The following is an 18,824-nucleotide window of genomic DNA, read 5'->3' as shown; positions in this document are numbered from 1 at the left end:
GGTACAGAGCTGTGTATTAAGCAAGACTAATGGGAGGAGAGTCATGAGGTCTTTTCAGTTTTAACTGAACTGGAGGATGAGAGGTTCATAGGAGGTATTGAAGTTGGCTTCACATTTTGTCCCAAAATGGAAGTTTCCTTCTTTAGGCATCAGTTTTGTGGACTGAGTGTTGTGTGTATTGTGTCATACTGCTGGGTAGTCTGCTTATTTGAGAGGATGAAGTGCTTGTTATGTTGGATAAATGCTGCTGTTTTGGGGAAGATTGAGGACTGGATGTTCACTTGATAAAGAGATTGAAATGATGGCCGTATTAGTGCAGGAAGGGGTGTAGTTTCTGTACACACTCACTGTGTGTGTGTATGTGCGTGTGTGTGCGTGTGTGTGTGTGTGTGTGTGTGGGGGGGGGGGGGGGGTCCTTCAGAAGGGGATGCGGATGGGCTCATCTGTAATCCTCTGACATGTGCGCTGTTTCTCACGTGCACACACAGCCACTGCACTGCAGAGCAATCTATGGCACAGAAACATGCTGCACTGCTGCCAGTGCAGCCCACGCTGCTTTGTAGCAGCCAACATCCCTGCCCACACAGACTTAAACCCACAGTGCATTTCACTGCCTCACTATAGGTATCTGGACTGGGTTTTTTTGTTTTTTTTTTTAACCTGTGCTACAGTGGAGCTTTGTGCATCTTCACTCTCACCTTTTTTCTGCTCTGCCACACAAAATCTGTTCATTAAGGCCACAATGGTGCCTTTGTACATTTTGATAGCAGTTTCTGGCCTTTGTAATTATGTGAATCTCTTCTGATTGATTGCTTCTTGACTTACTTACAGAGTTAGTGCTGGATGTGCTACTTATGGTTTTTAGTGATATTATATGTTTAATACTAATAAAACAGCTGTATGTTTTCTTTTGGATAAGTATGATGGCTGTTATATTGTAATGCTTTATTGATATCTGTACTATTAACAGTTTGTATATCACTGTGAGAAGGAGTTTAAATTAAGAGAAAAAGAAAGTAGTTTGCTATAAGCTAAAGTGAAATTTTGATATAGTCACCACTTTAGCAGGTTCAATAATGCATAAATGAATAAGCATAAAACTAACTATAAATCCTTTACAGGTGACTTGAGGTATGTTGTCCTGTAATCAGCATGAGACACTTTTATTTCTCATGCTGATTATAGAGCTGTTTTTTGTTCCCTGTACTGAGTTCACATGCAGCCTGTGCTGCAAACCGTGTGAGCAGCAGTCAAAACATTAAGCAGAGTATCACTGAAGCACAGCAGACTGGTGTTTGATAGCGCCTAGTGTGTCTCATTTCCATCACAATAAAGACGTATGCTTGCTTGCAGCTTTGCATGTAATAGTATGTGCATGTACTTGAGGTCAGTCAGCACCAAGCTTCTAAGTTGCTGCTACTGGACACTGTATTAGAGTCTTATCTTACCGTATTATGTTTATGCACGTGTGTGTGTTTTTCTTTTTTTTTTCCAAGGATTAAGATTCATCTGGGCAGCAGTCAGTAAGGGCTGAGACTGTGTGTGCTTTCTGCACGCTGAGATACTTTACAGTGTTGGGTGTCCTGGATGAGTAGTCTCTTGCCTTCGGCGCAGTGGTCACATTTCTTTTAATATGATGATAGGAGGTTTTAAGCTGTCTGACTGACTTCACTCATTGTATCGCCCTTCAGTCCTATCTTTGCCTGTGTTTTTTTCGCTTTTGTGTCCAAATATTTCTTTTCTTTTTTTAAATCCAAAATTGCTGCCCCTTTTGAGTGTGGGTCTGCTCCATCCTTATAAAGACATAAACAGAGATGCACGTGGTTTGACAGTGTGCTGTCACCTCTCGTTATGGCGCATTTCCTTGTTGGGTAGAAAGTAGCTGAATCCAAATGGCTGCATCCGGCTAAGCACAATGAGTGTCTGAACAGAGCCTTGTTATAGAGATTACACTGAGGACATTCCATTGTGTTTATGTCAGATCCCAGCTTTTAAAAGTTTGCAATAGGGGATATGCCTGCTGTTATTTAAGGTGAAAGACGTGTGTAGGTTTATATTTGGTCTGAGAAATGTGCCGTCATACTTAATGATGCATCGCACTCCCTCCATTCCATCACCTCACGTGAGGCAGTAAACAGTTGGAGTCGACACATTCTGAAGGTGAGATCATGTCGGTAATTCACATACTGTATTCAAACACACACACACACACACACACACACACACACACAAACACATCCTGGATGATTGTGTGCTTGTTATTTTCACAGAATGTCAAACAGAAATGGAAACATGTACATAATCATACCTATGTATGAAGGCAAGTCAGACCATATTTTTTATGTGTTTTAGATTGTATAATGACATTGGTATTACAAATAAATTACGTCTGGAAAAGCTATTGATACTGCATTCAAAAGCTAAAAAAAAAAAAAAAGATTGATGACTGGCTTGTGCATCTGTAACTGCGGCATCTGCTCTGAAACATCTGAGAAAATGTTTTTGTACTGTCCAAAACAGCAGTGCTTGTTTCTGTAATCACCATCACTGCTGGGTTGGATACTGACTTATTACTAACATTACTTATTAACAACGACACCATCAGACCGTCTGTTTTGTGCAGCAGGAAACTTTGCATCAAAGCACAGGACAAACCTCAGTTCTGAGAACGGTGACTTGCGCGCTTTTTTTCATTGCAGCCACCACATGCTCCTTTAAAGAGTTATCACCACAAATGCATTCACTAGCACATTTAAACATGCAGATACATACACATGAACATACACCAAATCTACCTCATCCAGGAGATACAACACTGATGTAAGAAAGCCCTCCAAGAGGACAGAGTAAAGGCTATTTTATTTTATGCCTTAGTTTAGGTTGTATGTATACCTTATTATATTTGACATTACTGCACTTGTGATTACTGATTTATTTTTGCATTTAAGAAAAAAGCAAATCTGCAGGCTTACTGTCAGTATCTTGTCTGACTCCAAGCTTCCTGAAAAACACATAGAGGCAATACTGGAACTAATGTAATGTTTATGCAGAACTAAAACTTTTTAGAATATGCTCTGTTAAATCATGTTTTTTAAAAAACTTGCAAAATGTCTGTTTTCTTTGTCTTTTCATGGAAAAGACTGCTCTTTCCAATTCTCTCCCAAGTGTGGAATGAAAATAAATTATTTTCCTCCGAGAAAATTCACAAATTTCTTTTTGACTGTGATCCGTATAAGAGGCCGGCAGCCAAAGGTTTTTTTTTTTTTACATCCACGCTATAAAACTGCTGTCCTATCTCTGTTATAATCCCCATGCTTTAGCTTTTAAAAACTAAACCAGATAGTGTGGGTTAGCCAATGCCCTTTGACCTTTCTCAGCTGCAGTGGAGGAACATGGCCAGCTGGCCATGGGAAAAGTCCACTCGAGGTCTGCATGAGCACAATCCCAGACCCAGATAAATTAATATGGATTATGGGTTTAATGTCACTGATATGCTTATGTTTCCAGTTGTGAAAATGTATATAAAAATATTAATTGAATAATTTAGTAACATGTTATTCAGAGTATTTCTGTGCATCATAGCTTAATGAGGAAAGCCTCACTTTTTGACACGCTGTATTGTCAAATTAACTGTTAATCTGTTTCCTTCAATAAAACTGCAGTGTGCATGAGGCATTAAACAGTGCCCAGGAGTCCATTAGCAGTTTTGTGCCAAATTAGAGCTGGTAACCTGCATTGTGTTAATGGACTGGAGCCAGCTCAGTCTCTGTCAAATGCTTCTGTGTCACTGTGTGTGTGTGTGTGTGTGTGTGTGTGTGTGTGTGTGTGTGTGTGTGTGTGTGTGTGTGTGTGTGTGTGTGTGTGTGTAAAAGAGACACACTTTAAGTATGTGGCAAAGCTTAAATCCAGGAAATACGTGACGTCCACAGTCTCATTTCCTGTACATCACTGAGCTTTACGGCTTCTTAAATACTCCCCTAATTCAATGACTCACCGTCCTGTCACAAACTTTGGCAGTACTCCTGGATTAGCAGTTACTTGGAAGACCTTATTATACGATCTAAGAAGCATTGTCAATCCTGTTTGGCAGCACTCTATGCTGTTTAAATGAAATACAAGACCAAGTGAAGTCAGACAAGAATTTTGCATCCATCTCCTTAGTCAAATTCTAAAGACTCTGTTAGGATGACGTGCCTTTCTATATGCATTATACCGAGACTAAATAATTAGTTAATTAAATCATTTACAACTTCCAAAGGATTGGTGTCTTCTAGGACAAGTTCTAGTTGAGCACTCCAGACTTTTTTTTATAAACCCTGAAGCACAGTATGATAACCATGCTGTCCCTCACATTTCAGCCTTCCATTAAGCCTAGCCAGGACCATAAACCCGGTGCAACTACATGGAAGGCAGCCACTATTAAATGTTATGCAGTACTTGTTTTTTTGCAAGTCAAAATATATTCTAATGTACTGTGTAATTATTGTTTATTCACATAGGTAGTATTTATAGACCATTTAATTTTATTGAGAATATTGATACCTCATGTTTGTACAAGGTTTGTGCAAGGAAACAGATCGCGTGTGTGTGTGTGTGTGTGTGTGTGTGTGTGTGTGTGTGTGTGTGTGTGTGTGTGTGTGTGTGTGTTTGTGTTTGTGTGTACAAGTGCGATGACCTCATTGCTGATACCTCCAGACCCACATGCATTGTACACATTTTTCACACTAAGAAATTGCCTTGCTCATCTTGTAGCTGTAAAAGTTTTAAATTTTCGTTTTATGGTATCCGAAAAAAAAAAGAAATGAGCACAGAGACTAGAAAGAGTGCTCATACATGTCTCCCATATTAGCTTCACTTCACTGGCTCCCTAATAAATCCAGTATTGAATTTAAAATCGTTCTGCTCGCTTACAGTGTTTTGAGTGATCGCGCAACATTGTGTCTTAAAAACCTCAAAGTACCATAGTAGCAAAACAAAGCCCTTTGCTCTCAGTTTCAAAAGAAGCACTGGAGGCAGAACCTTCAGCTATCAGGCTCCCCTCCAGCTCCCAGTTTGGGTTCGAGGGACAGACACCCTCTCTACTTTTATGGTTAGACTTAAAACTTTTTAAAATCAATCCTGTGATAAAAGCTGGATCACATGACCCGCTGAACCATTTTTTAGTTATGCTGGTGTAGACTCACACTGTTGAATGACTTCCCATGATGTACTGAGCACTTCTCCATTCCCCACATGTTTATATGCCACTATTGCATGATACTATCATCAGTCTTCTGTCTTGTGCATCTTGTGTTTTGCTGTGTTTGTTGTTCATGGTCTCTTTTCCTCCTGCTCATCAACCAGTTGCGGCAGACAGCTGCCTCTGGCAGAATCAGGCTCAGAGAGCGGCAGGGATTTTTCGCCTGTATGTGCTATCATCGTGTCAGCTTCAAGTATATTTGCATTCATGATAATAAAAAAAAAAAAAAAAAAAAAAAAAAAGACAAGACCAAAAGTAGACTGTACAGCCATGGACGAAATATGACCAGTGGGTACAACCGTACGGCTTCTATTTATGCCCTTGTCTACCGTGGCAGCCACTGAATTGTTTCCTCTTTGTGTGATCTCTGTGTTTAATTGTCTGTTGTTTTTGGCATGGTGCAAACTTTGTTTTATAAATAGCTTCTCTCTGGCCTAAATTACGAGCAGCATGTGGTATTTTTAGTAGAGGATTAGGTGTTTGGTGACCCATGAGGATTTGGTTAGCAGGTTTATCGGGCTCGAAGTGAGGTGATCAGTCTGGAAAATGACCCCGTAAATCTCCACACAGGTAAGATTATCCTTTTTCCACTGCAGCCTTGCCAGGTGCCAGACTAGGACTGGTAGAACATGTAGATGTTTGTGCAGTGATATGTTTTAATTGTGTCTTTGTATGTTACACCTGTGTATTCATTTCTCAGTTTCTTCCTGTCTGCATGTGTGATACCTGGGTTCTGCACCCGTGAATCTGAGTCACTGTAACTTGCATATTGATATAAGGTCAACAGAGCAAGCTAGTTAGAAATTCAAAACAAAATACTGTGTATAAACATCATTTATTGGTGACATGTCCATGGTTGTATAAAGAAGCAGTTGTTTGTAAGATTTTTTTTTTTGGGGGGGGTGTTTTTCAAAGTAAAAGCATGCTTCTTTTTATTTTGCACTTCATGTTCCCCTCGGATGCCTCTGTATTTTTCCTCTGTCTGATTACAAGGAGACCTTACCCACCCATCCTTCCTGAGCTCCCTTGACCTCTACCAACCCATCTTTCTCTATAATTTTCTTCTTAATAGAGGCATCCAGTCCAGACTGTAATTATGTAAGTTTAATGCGTGTTTAGTGCGTAAAAGAGGGCACACATCTTGTAGGGGTTTGAGATATCCCGATAGCAATGTTACATATTCCATGTCACAAAGGCCTGATGACTGTCCTCAGAAAGTGGAAAACAGTCAGACTGGGATTTGGTGATTTAACTCGGTCACTCAGGGATACAAGGTGTGATCAAAAAGGTGTTTAAGGAACTATTTCCCATGAACCGCTCTTACTACCTATCAATTAAAAAAGTGTGACTATATGAACGTACCTTCTGATCATAATTTTAGAGCAGTCACGTTTTGTAAAGCCTTCTAAATCTGCTGCAGCCTTGAATCAATATTACACTGACCCACTTGATATCCTCAGTGACATACCTGCTCTCACTGTGCCCCCCTGGCTGCCATATTTTGTTGATAGATAAAAGCTCACCATTTAAGATCGCTAAGTGAGCCCTTTGATCTCACTGTACTTGTTAATCATAGTTAATAATGCTGAGACAGCTGTCTGTATGACTTTGAAATTCATGCAGAAGGTGTAGGACAGTTGAAAGAAATTTAAGATTAAAGGTGTCAGTGTATCTTTGGAGTTTAACTACAGCCACCGTTTCTTTTGCAGTTCATATTATTTCCATGGCAACAGCTACAGTAGAACATTTAAAATCTGTAATTGAGATGCCAAACTTTGAACTGCAGCTTCACAAAGAGCTTTGAGTAAAAATGCAATGGCCTGCCTGCCTTATGGTGGACTGCTGATATTCACGATGCAGTTCCTTCTTCTTTCCGCTCCATAAAGGCTCCGCGTCTCTGTTGTGTGTTTATTGGGGATTTAGATTCGCGGTTTGCAAAGCCGTTTCCTTCACCTTCTTTGGTAGACAGGGTCAGAAGACCTTATCACCTTATCAGAAGATGTTTTTCTGACTGCACAACTGTTGTATACTTTGCGGAGATGAGGGGCTTGGATTGTGACTTTGCGTCACCTGCATATCTCATATCTCAGTGTCTCTGTTTGCGACCGACACGTGCATCAGCATCATCTTGAAAATCCCCTGCTAACTGTCCCATGCTGTGCACAGCTCAAGGTTATAGCAGACATTTCCACCTTCATCTTTTCCTCATATTTGTTATTTTCTCTGTGCAGTTATTAGTCATTTTCAAATTTGATCTGCTGTATCCCATTTTAAATTCCTCTGAATACGTTAAAAAGTAATTCATATCATACTAACTGAACATACTTACACTATTGTTTGAATTAAATAGATTTGATTGATTGTTTGCGTTTGCGCTGGCCTGAGCTTTTAGATGTTAGCGAGATGAAATGTGTGCCTGAACTCTTATAGCTTCAAATAGCATGTGCCACGTAGCTTTAAATGTACATGAGTGCCATCACTCTGTCCTGCACGATTTCATGAGTTTATGACATTGTCAACTGTCATTTTCATATCCTGTTTCACTTTAAATATAGTGAGCAATGCAAGTGCTGACATTGACATTGTTCCTTGTTTGCACAGCAACACAAGCACAGGGTCATAAAATTGTTGTTTGTTGAACGGTCTCGGTGCCACAGCTCAGGGATTGCTTTAAGCACTGGTCAACAGGTACCATATTAGTCACAATCAAATCAGGGTTTAACGTGGCCATCTCACTCCAAGTAAGTAACATCATTGAGATTTGTTTGTGTTTTAGTTTGGAAATTGAAATAAAAGTCATCACAGGCAGTTGGAGATGACAGAGATTTTCCTGCAGAGAAAAAAGCAGCCTTTATCTGTCAGTGCTCATAGATGAAAAGGGGACATTCAGAAGTTGGTGGCTACCCCACTCTTTTGTCTACAATAAAGAAAAGTGTATGTGCTAAAATGTACAGGTTTGTTTCACTGGGAATATTCCCCCCTTGTTTATCATGGCCATTTCCCCTTTTGTTCCAGGAGGCAGGATTAGAGAGATTAGGGTTGACTCTATTCCTGCACAACCAGCCAGCCACCAACTCCAACGTAAAGCACACATGCAAACACTGATATGTACACAAAAACATGTCAAGACATGCATTTATATGCATTTATAAATAATACACTGTGCATTTAAATTAGCAGTTTAAAGTTGTCCTCACTTGAATGGAGGCAGCAGTGAGCGACTGGCTTAATCAGATGTTGTTTTGCCTGTTACGATAATCTATGTCAAGGAGGGCCGGGAGGGTGCAAGATGAGGATTATAGTTTCCACTCAAGTCAGAGCATGAGCTCCTAGAGACCTTACAAGTCACCCCTACTGACGCCTTTACTTCATAACAACACAGCTCTATGACTGAAGAAATCACCGAAACTGAAAAGAGTAAAAGATGATGCAAATGGAACCGGCTTTACTTTGAACAGCACTTTATTATAGATTCTTAACTCAAGGTATGGGTTCCTCTTTTTTTTTTAAATTCTGTTTACTATCCCAGTATTGCTATAACACTATAGCTGTGGATGTAAGTTTAATGGAAATCTATGCAAAGATAAAAAGTAAAACTATGTATCAGTGCATTCATGGGTAATAAGCTTGCACTAAAAGGCCTCTTTTGTTTACTTAGAATGTGAAGGTTGGTTTGTTAGATTGCAGTATTTAACTTTAACAGAAATTAAAGGCGAAAACATTTGATGTTTTCATTTTAATTAACCTTATAGCAGTTATTCTTGCAAACAGCAGCAATTACAACAAACCTATAATCATGGTATGCTGTAAATTGTATGAGGAGCAATTCCAGGTATGCAAAAATCTCTTAAGTGGGATACTACACTATAGACATCTTCATTTTGCAGTGTTTTTCATATGCGGTTAAAGCTATTTGCCCTTGTCTAGTTTGCCATTTTGCTTATATTTGACTACTGCTTTGCATTGCATGTCAGTTTGTGTGTTTGACTCTCGTCCTAGTTCTGTGGCTCTTTTAAGGAAATGCTGTTGCTTGTTCTGCCGGTTTGTTAAAACCCCGCTGACGCACAGAGAAACAGCTGAGTTCAGCTTTGCCCTCCCTCCTTGTTTTTATTCTTCTTTTCCTCTCTCCCTTCACCCAGACCGCCCCCTCCCTCCACTGTCTTTGTTTGCTTGCTTCTCTGGGCTACCACCCAACAACCTGCTTTGGATGCACGTGATTGGTGGACTGCTTGTGATGGGGCGGGCCAAATGTCGGGCTTGTGAGAGCTTTACCAGTAGTGAGCCAGCTCTCATCTGTCATAAAGCGTTGAGTCTGCAGAGAAGGCACAAGAAGGAGCTGTGTCTGGTTGCCTTATCTGCCACAGCAGTGCAGGTCCAAACCTTAATATTTAAAGGACAAAAAGGGGGTTGTTTTTTTTCTACTCAGCTACAAGGACTGCCAGGCAAGGAGCTGAAAGGAATTAAATATCCACTAAACCTGAGTTGTGTCTTCTGTTTCTCTTCCTCCTTCCTGTCCTTTGTTTTCGACCAGCAGAATTTCTGACATCGTCGGCAGAGCAGTTCATCATCACAGCAAGAGCTTCGGAAAACATCGTGGGAGTAACTTACAAAAACAAGCTGAGCTCTTTAGTGCAGCGTGCTAGGACTAGTCCTCTGGGGATCTGCAGCGTGTGAGTGCGTGCGTGTCCCTGCGGGATAGGGCCCCCACCATATTGTGTGTGCGTGCGTGAGGAGTCTAATGCCCGCGGTAGTGTGGTCAGGGCCAGAGGAGGATGAGTCCGGCTGTGGAGGCTCAGGCCCAGGAGGCCATGGATGCAGAGCAAAAGCAAAAGCAGCAGCAGAACAAGCTGCAGCACCAGCAGTGCTACATGGAGAAAGGGGTGATGCTTGAGCCCTTTGTGCACCAGGTGGGGGGACATTCCTGCGTACTACGCTTTGGGGAGCAGACCATCTGCAAGCCCCTCATTCCCCGTGAACATCAGTTCTACAAGAGTCTGCCTGCTGCAATGAGGAAGTTTACCCCCCAGTACAGAGGTAATGAAAACGGGCCTATTCTAACCTTTGTGGTGGCTGCTGTGTTGTTTTTATGCATCTCTTTCTTTATTTGCCTGCTATTTGTGTGTGTGTGTGTGTGTGTGTGTGTGTGTGTGTGTGTGTGTGTGTGTGTGTGTGTGTGTGTGTGTGTGTGTGTGTGTGTGTGTGTGTGTGTGTGTGTAAATCAGATTGGTTTAGATGTTTTGCAGAACCTTCTTATGTCAAGTGTGCAATTTGAGAGTACTCGGAAATATAGCTGGCTATGTCTGCACAAGTAGGTGCCTGCCAACTGTATACCAGATTGTGCCACAGGAGGGTGCTGTAGCTGAGATTGTAACTGGGACAAACAGTCCGTTCAATTGTGCTGCTCAGTTTGTTGTATGATGAGATAACACAGGTAAGTCAGGTAAGCAGTTGCGAGCCGCTGTTTTTGTTTTTTGTTTTTTTTTGTTGCTTTGTTTTTCCTGACCAATGGACAGGTGCAATGAAAAGGATACAACGTGAGATTCTTCATTTGGATCCAGAAATTCAAGCAGCTACTGGAGGAGGTCACCTGAAAAGGTCAACATAGGTTGAATGACTTTGTGTTAGTTCACAGGCCTGATGGAGTCACTGCCACACATTCTTTTTAAAGGCTGTCAAAAGTGTAGCCCTGCGAGTTGGACTAGTTTGCCATCTCTTGTTTACATATCTAACATCTCACGCAGTCCAGACATTCATTTCATTATTTCATTCTGAAGGTGAGGTATTAAAGCCAACTCGAAAAGAGTAGCATTATTCTTTACAGCAAAGTGTCCTTATTTGCCTTCACATTACACTTCAGCACATCCCCTTTAGATGCCATCTAAGACCCTGCCTCACAGGCCAGCAGAGTCTGTTCTTTTGTCCCTAGCAGAGAAATGTAAGGTGATACAGAGCAAACACACATCACTGGTCATCCTAAAAAGCACAGTGCTGCTTTCAGTGTCCCGTCCAAGATAACAATTTGCAACAAAGTCCTAGTAGTGATGAAGTTAAATACATTCTGTAACATGGCTTTTTTGTGAGACCTGCGCATTGTTTTCCATGTCAGCAGTTTCCCCCCTTTTAAATTTGTCTGTATAATATTGATTAGTTGTTTTTAGGTCATTTTTGGTAATGAATAAACTGAATTCTGACCTCAGGTTTTATAGCCTCGTGTCTTTTGTGTTTGGACTGTTATTCAAATATATTGATATCCTTAGAAAGCTCAGTGTGTCTGAACCATCCACTTCAATTCATTTATGTGTCATTTCAACATGCATCTCTTATCTCAGTCACGCTGCTAAAAGCAGTGCACGATTGTCTCACTGAAGAAATTTCCTTTAAAAGTTTGTATCTTTTTTGCTTTTGTGCGCTTTGGTAGTTTCCCGTGAAACACATTCCCTTCATTTGTCTAAAACGTGCCCTTCTGTCTCCATCTCTGTGGTTTCAGGTGTGGTGTCAGTAAGCTTCGAGGAAGATGAAGAAGGGAATCTTTGCTTAATCGCTTATCCCCTCAATAGTGACCCAGCAACAGATCTAGAGAACAATGAGCACTCGGTAGACTGTGACTCGAAGAGTAAGATGATGAAGTGGGGAAAAATGATGGCATCCTCGCTGCTAGTGGACAGCAAAGATGGCCGAAGCCGCAACTCTCGCAAAGACAAGGACAAAAGGTGAGGCAGAAGAAAATACCACAACACAGACAGTAGTTGACTCAGGGACTTGTTAGTCATGATAAGGTAGGACATGTTTGATGCATTAGTAGGTGGGAGCAAAGTGAGTCACTTTCACACTGATCTCACTGCTCATGTAAAAGAAATTAAAGATGATTTATAAGCTGTTTTTAACCAACCTTTAGTTATCCATGATGGTACAGCTGTAGACGCAGTAGTTGCATACATTGACTTATGACGCACACACAGACATAGACATAGAATCTAAGGCAAAACTGTCCTTAAATACAGCTGGAGGCAGATCCTTGGAGTTGGCAGCTGGAGAGAGGGTCACAAAGTCAGTGTTGCATAATGGCAAAAGATGCGTTCTCGTGCCTTTATACAAAAGCAAAACTTTGATTTAGTTAGCCCTGAGCCGGGGATTAAAGAAACAACTAGAAGGATGATAGTGGGTGAATAAAGAAGACTTTTCTATGATTTTTTTTTTTTTTCATGCTCCACTACCCATTTGCTGCTCTTTAGCCATAAGCAACTACAGTGGGTGAGTCTGTTTTTTGTTTTTGCTAATATCTAATATCGCTCTCTCTCTCTCTCTGTAGTTCATTCAGTGTTCAAAAGCTGCAGGAGGACATGGAGTTGGAGTGGCTGAAGCAGGCCGAGGTGCTATACTACAGACTGGAGCACAGCCACAGTAACGCTGCCCCACAGCTCAAACACAACCCCTGGAGCCTCAAGTGTCACCAGCAGCATCTGCAGAGGATGAAGGAGAATGCTAAGCACCGCAACCAGTACAGTATCCTCTCACTGACTGACGGCTGTTTAAAAAAAATTTTTTTTTTGCTAGCTTACACATGACGGTGGAGAGAAACAAGGTTATTTTTTGCCGTAGAGATTGTAATGAAATACATTGTAGGTTCCAAACCAATGCACATGGCATGAATCCTTACCAAGTAAGCCATCAGGTTATGGTTATTGGCCTGTTATCTAATACAGCGTGTAGCTGTCTATTTTCTCTCTTCTGTGGCTTTGTGTTTCAAAAGCACTCTTATCACTTACTTGATATTGCCGTGACTTGATTTTACATATTGTAGTGTCAAATGTGAACACAGCTGAACTGAAAAGTTTAGACTTGTAATTTACTTATTTAGCCTTTTCGAGCTGGTTTTACTTAAAGCTGATTAGTCTAGAAGAAGGCAATGTTTTGTCAGTTCTCTCTTCCTTGACTCAGTTTCTCAGAATTCATCCTGCTTGAAAACCTGACCTGGCGGCACACCGTTCCCTGTGTGTTGGACCTAAAGATGGGCACGCGACAGCATGGAGACGACGCTTCAGAGGAGAAGAAGGCCATGCAGATCCGCAAGTGCCAGCAGAGCACATCAGCATCAATAGGAGTCCGTCTCTGTGGCATGCAGGTGAGTTTTCAGGCAAAGGCTGTTACCTGTAGTCATGACTAGGAATAGTTTGATATTTTGGGAAATATGTTTACTCAGAATGGGAGCATTAATCCTCATATATGTCTGTTAAATGCTGTATAAGTCGACATTTAGCACAGCGTAAAGACTCTGTCCAGCAGTTTAAAAAAATAATCCACTTTATGCATTGGAAGCTGTTTGTTTATTCTCTTAAACAAACAAAATATGAAGCAATATCTTGGTGTTTTATGGGGATAATCCAGCTTCTGTTCCAGGAACTGGGACTCTTAGAAGTTATTGCTTCCAGCGTACAATGCTGCAAAATGTGCCACAGTTCCTATTGCAGTGGCTATTAATTATATCTGAACAAGTCTATTTGTCTCTCTTCATATCAAAACCCTTTTTTTTTTTTTCTTTTTCACTGTGAACATTATGTAGAGTTTGAACTTTTGGAATAAGGCACAAAATATCTGAATGTATTGGAAAATATATGTTTAAGACTCTTTTACAGCCTTTACAGCCTTTCTATGTTGTCTCATCACTCCAGGTGTACCAGAGTGACACAGATCAGCTGATATTTATGAACAAGTACCATGGCCGCAAACTGACCCTCGCTGGCTTCAAGGAGGCTCTGTTCCAGTTCTTCTACAGCGGTCGGCGTCTGCGACATGAACTGCTTTCCCCGGTGCTCAGCAGGCTCAGAGAAATGCAAGCCGCACTGGAGGCCTGTGAATCCTACCGTTTTTACTCCAGTTCCCTACTCATCATCTATGATGGAGCACCACACAGAAAACACACACGCCGACGCACTGAGGACGGGCTCTCTGAAGAAGAAGAAGAAGAAGAGGAGGAGGATGAGGATGAGGACGAGGACGAGGAGGTGGAAGTGGAAGTGGAAGTGGAAGTCGAGCCAGAAATGGATGATGATGATGATGAGGAGGTGGGAGAAGTTGCAGGTGCACTTGGATTTCCACACAGTCCCTCCACATCTAGTGATGGCAGCAGCAGTTGCTCCAGCAGTAGCAGCAGCAGCAGTAGCGGGAGCTCAGGTATCAGCCAGGCTCACCTGTCCTGCTCAGACACCCGCAGCTCCGTGGTGGATGTGAGAATGATAGACTTTGCCCACACCACCTGCAGACATTACCGGGAAGACAGCGTGGTCCATGAGGGCCAGGACAGCGGCTACATCTTTGGTCTCCAGAACCTGATCACCATCGTCTCTGAGCTGGAGAACCACAGCACAGACTAAATACTGACCCGACACATACACGCGTGCAAACACAGACGCACAATAACGCACTGTCTGACCCTTGGAAGAACAGAGGAGGAGCGGACTACATTAAGCAGAGGAAGGTTTCTTCTCTCGTCTTTAAAATTGGACCTCGTTGTAGCTGCTCTTTTATTGGACCCCCCCTTCCTGTTTCTGCCATTGGTGCTTTTCATTGTTGCCGTCGTGCATGTCCATCCTCAGGATGTGAAACAGACCTGCAAGTAACATAAAAGCCATCCGTGTGAATGATGCAGTGATTTACCTGTTGTCATCGTTCAGTTTAACCCGCGTAACAGTTAAGAAAAGGGTAGGCAGCAAAAAAAAGCAGTTTGAAGTTTGAGACAGTAGAAATGTTTCCTTGTGTATGATTTCCAAAGAAGGTGTTGTCATTTTGCACACAGACACATGCACTTCTGCTGAGTGTGTGTTTTAGATTGAGGGCTATCAAAGAGAGCAGTAGTGTGAGAACAGTCTATGGGAAGAGAGACAACGAGTGCACACCCTCCATTCTTCTCTTTTACCCTGTTCATCTACGCTCAGAGACGATATTCATATAGGTGTCAGAGAGAGATGACATAGAGCTATTTATTTATATGACATATGTTTCATAAAATAAACTAAAAGTTCAAAAAATGTGAATGGAAGGTAGTACATTCCATGTTATTAATGTTACAATAATGATATTAATAAATATTGTTATTTGACATGTTTGGATACCTCTATCTTATATATCTGTGTTGTCCACAGTTTGTTGAAAGAAAAATTAAAAACACTGGTTTGTGGTAACATGAGTGTCCTCTTTAATATGTGGTGCTGTTTTTGGACCTGTTTGCAAAGAAACATTTTCTACTCAAATGAAAGGGAAATGTTACAGCAGTCAAATATTATGTAAATGACTGGTTGTTACCTCTGTGTGTGTGTGTGTGCATGTATGAGGCAGATGACCTCTTTTTGGCAAGCCAGTCAATATAAGGTCAGTACAAGCCCATGATGACTGATTTCATTAATTAATTAGAGCACTGCAGTTCAATACAAGAAGGTGCCCGAGGCCCACTCCCACCACCTGCTGTGATATCAATTGAGACACATGCCCAGGCTACTGCAAATAGTTCTTGTAATGCTGTGCAGCCAAGACATTCCCCAAACATATTTACAGCCTTACTCCCTCAGTCTAGAAGAGTTTCTGTTGCAGGGTGAGGTGAGAGGATGACGGCATCCCGGGCTGCCTCAGCCGGTCCTGGTCATCTGCAGCTGGTCTGCGGCAGAAACGAGGCGAGTCACAAGCTTTGCCTGGTGTGAGGAGCGCCGGTGGTCTGAGTGGAGGAGAGCTGTTATGCAGACAAGCTTGTGTCAACAGTGTGCTCCATTACTGCTCCACTGTACTGTCTCTGGAATGTGCTGTTGGCACAGATATCCATCTGGCGCCCGATGTCAAAGCAAAGTCTTTAATTTTTAAAGAAACTTTTTGATATTTCAGTTAAATGCTCGTTGTAGTCATTCACACTGTTCTCCTGTAAAATTACAACACACAACCTTTAAGGCATTTTTTCAGATACAGTCTTGGTTGTAGTATAATAAAAATGATGAACACTGTGTGCTCAGCCACTGCCCGCGAATCACCATCTGTCACATGTTGGACTGGTTTTGAATGTGCGCAGTTTGTCCCGTGAGGTCTGACATATCCTTCCTTCCTTTAACTAGTCTCTGTGCTTAAATGGGCAAATACAAAATGTCTAATAATCATGTTTTTGAAGGTTTTGTTTTTCTGTGTATAAATGATAACATTAATGCACATTTAAGCCTTTATTTGGCTAAATATTGAGAACAAATCTATAAAATATTTTATGTTGATCCATATTATTGGGATACTTTACTGTAGTGTAATAATCTTACTTACAGCACTGATCCCAGTGGTTCACATATGCATGCTCTTAATACTGTATTACAGCCTGGCTTGGCCACGATGAAAGGTGAGGACATGCAATTTTTTTAGCCATTTACCAGATTATTAAACAAACTGAAGGAACTTAAATGCATAAGAAATAGTGTGAAACAAACAGAGTGTGAAAATTAGGTAATGAGGGAGCACAAGTCCCTGGGTCATCAGTCCCAGTTTATTACCTTGCTGATTGTACCAGCTTTTTTACAGAAGTTCAAACCCTTACAGAGTGAGCAGACAGTTTGCTCCTTTAGAGTTCTGGTAAGAGTATCGTTGGGGGAGAGAGTTTTATGAGCACTTACTGTATTTGTGTTAACAAGAGTCCTTCAGACCCCAGTGTTTGCCATGTTAAACAGAGTGCCAGGGAGCTGCTGTCAGTTTTGCAATGTTTCTGAGTTGTGGTCATGCAGAGGGATGGGAAGACTGATAGACAAGGGGATGGAGAAGATAAGCTCTCCATCTCCACTCTGCTGTGAAGGGGGGGGGGGGGGGGGGGGGGGGGGGGGTTAACCACTGTTACACAACAGCCTCAGGGTCAGTGGGCTGCTTTCAGCCAATAAAGTGATCCCATTCTGTCGGTGTGTTGTAAATAAGTGTGTGCATACGTGTATTACACAGATTCAGTGTTATTCACAGCCACAATTCTTGCATATCTACTTCAGAGACTGTGTGTGTACATGTGCATCATTGTGGCCCACAGCTTTGTGAAGGTTGCTGCTAGAAGTGGAGCACTTGCATAACATTGGTTAAAGTCGCCATGGCAACAGCAACCGGGAATGAAATGGTGTCGAAGCTTTTTGGGACACCCGAGACCCCCACCCCACCACCCAAAAAAAAAAAAAATCACTATATGAATACATTTTCTGTCCCTACAGGCTTCATTCATTAAATCTGCACCGATTCTGCTCTTTCACATTGTTCACTCTCGCTTGAGGACGTGTTCCTGCACATTTAAGGCTGATGCACGTGAAGCAAAGACCCCGTTACACTGCTTCGAAAACTGCTTCCATACTGAAGGTTGGGTTTTTTCACCTCTATCAGCTTCTTTGCTTATCTCAGCGCCTCAGTCTTTCAGTTATTTAATAACCATAAAGAAAGCCCTTTTAGTTATTATACAACTAACCCTTCCATGGGTACTCTTGGCTGTTTTATGTTTATAGGACCTGTCCTTGACTTGTACTCAAACAGAGGTATGCCCCAGCATGCAAACATGAGGAAAAAAATAACACAACTTTCTATTTTTAAATGCGGGTTTTTGCAGTTTTCGACTGTGTTTGTCTCCTTGTTAAAGGTCCATTAAATCTATTTTTAATGTCCTCCACCTGAAAACAGTGTGAAATCCTGATAGGTTCTACATAATTTAATTCAAACTTTTGAACCTTACAGAAACTCACCCACATGCATGCACACAACAACTTATGGTCTGAAATATCAAATAGATGTGAATCCGTTTAAGGACTCATCAATTCAGGAGTATACTGTAACCAGTTAAAAAAAAAAGAACACTGGGTGCTTCCGGGCTAACTGTCCAGTGACTTACATGTGATCTGCTGCATCATATGTCTCACTGCATCCTCTCACTGACCTCACCTCTCACCATCTGAGAATTGCACCATTGTTTTTCACACAATTTAGAGTACGAGCATGCTGCTGCCTTGGGCTGAAGCCACAGTACACTGGTGCTATTTATTTCTTTGATAGGATCTAATCATGTCATGCCAAAATATATGGGTTTACTGCTGTTATACGGTTAAGAGCATTGCATTTTTGGTTTATATCAGCAGCCTGACCTACATCACTTGATAAAGTCTAGCCTTATATCCTGTTTGTAAGGCTTATTTTGCAAGCTTGTAGCCTCATCAGACCAAAAGATACCACATTAATTAAGTAATTCAGTAATTAAGTTTAACATATGCAGTTCATTTATATTCAGTGGAGTAGCACCCGAATCCAAAAATGAGCAGCAGAATGAGGACATAGAGACAAAAATATTTAGGTATGAGTAGGCAAACTGGCCAGTGCTGTCACATTCATGCTTACATACTGACAGAAAGCTGGAGCTGCATCAGTCAGTTACAGTTGTTTGTTAAATTGAGCTTACTCGACAGTGACAAGCCCTGCACAGGCAGTTACACAAACGGGTCAATAATGTAATGAGAGGGAGGCGAAAGCATGACAGAAAAACTGAACGGAGTTGTTGCCTTTCTACTATTTCTCACCCATTAGGATTAAACTGAAAAAAATAAACATTGTG

At 41.5% G+C, this 18,824-nt stretch overlaps 1 protein-coding gene across 2 annotated transcripts; it reads left to right on the top strand.

Moving 5' to 3' along the window:
* The first annotated feature begins 8,566 nt into the window (after window positions 1-8,566).
* Window positions 8,567-15,417, top strand: LOC115779763 (inositol hexakisphosphate kinase 2-like). Of its 2 annotated transcripts, XM_030728559.1 has the most exons (6): window positions 8,567-8,724; window positions 9,774-10,273; window positions 11,727-11,949; window positions 12,549-12,742; window positions 13,186-13,361; window positions 13,909-15,417. In XM_030728559.1, the coding sequence occupies exons 2-6, from the start codon at window positions 10,012-10,014 to the stop codon at window positions 14,608-14,610; spliced, it is 1,557 nt and encodes a 518-aa protein (XP_030584419.1). In that variant the 5' UTR covers window positions 8,567-8,724; window positions 9,774-10,011; the 3' UTR covers window positions 14,611-15,417. The 2 variants fall into 2 exon arrangements, with proteins under 2 accessions (XP_030584419.1, XP_030584418.1); XM_030728558.1 differs by lacking the exon at window positions 8,567-8,724 and having other exon boundaries at window positions 9,526-10,273.
* Window positions 15,418-18,824: the final 3,407 nt, after the last annotated feature.

The sequence above is a fragment of the Archocentrus centrarchus genome, chromosome 5, assembly GCF_007364275.1.
Source record: "Archocentrus centrarchus isolate MPI-CPG fArcCen1 chromosome 5, fArcCen1, whole genome shotgun sequence".
In the NCBI taxonomy this organism is placed as follows: domain Eukaryota; kingdom Metazoa; phylum Chordata; class Actinopteri; order Cichliformes; family Cichlidae; genus Archocentrus; species Archocentrus centrarchus.
The sequence above is the reverse complement of the archived record's forward strand: the minus strand, read 5'-3'. Positions and strand labels throughout refer to the sequence as shown.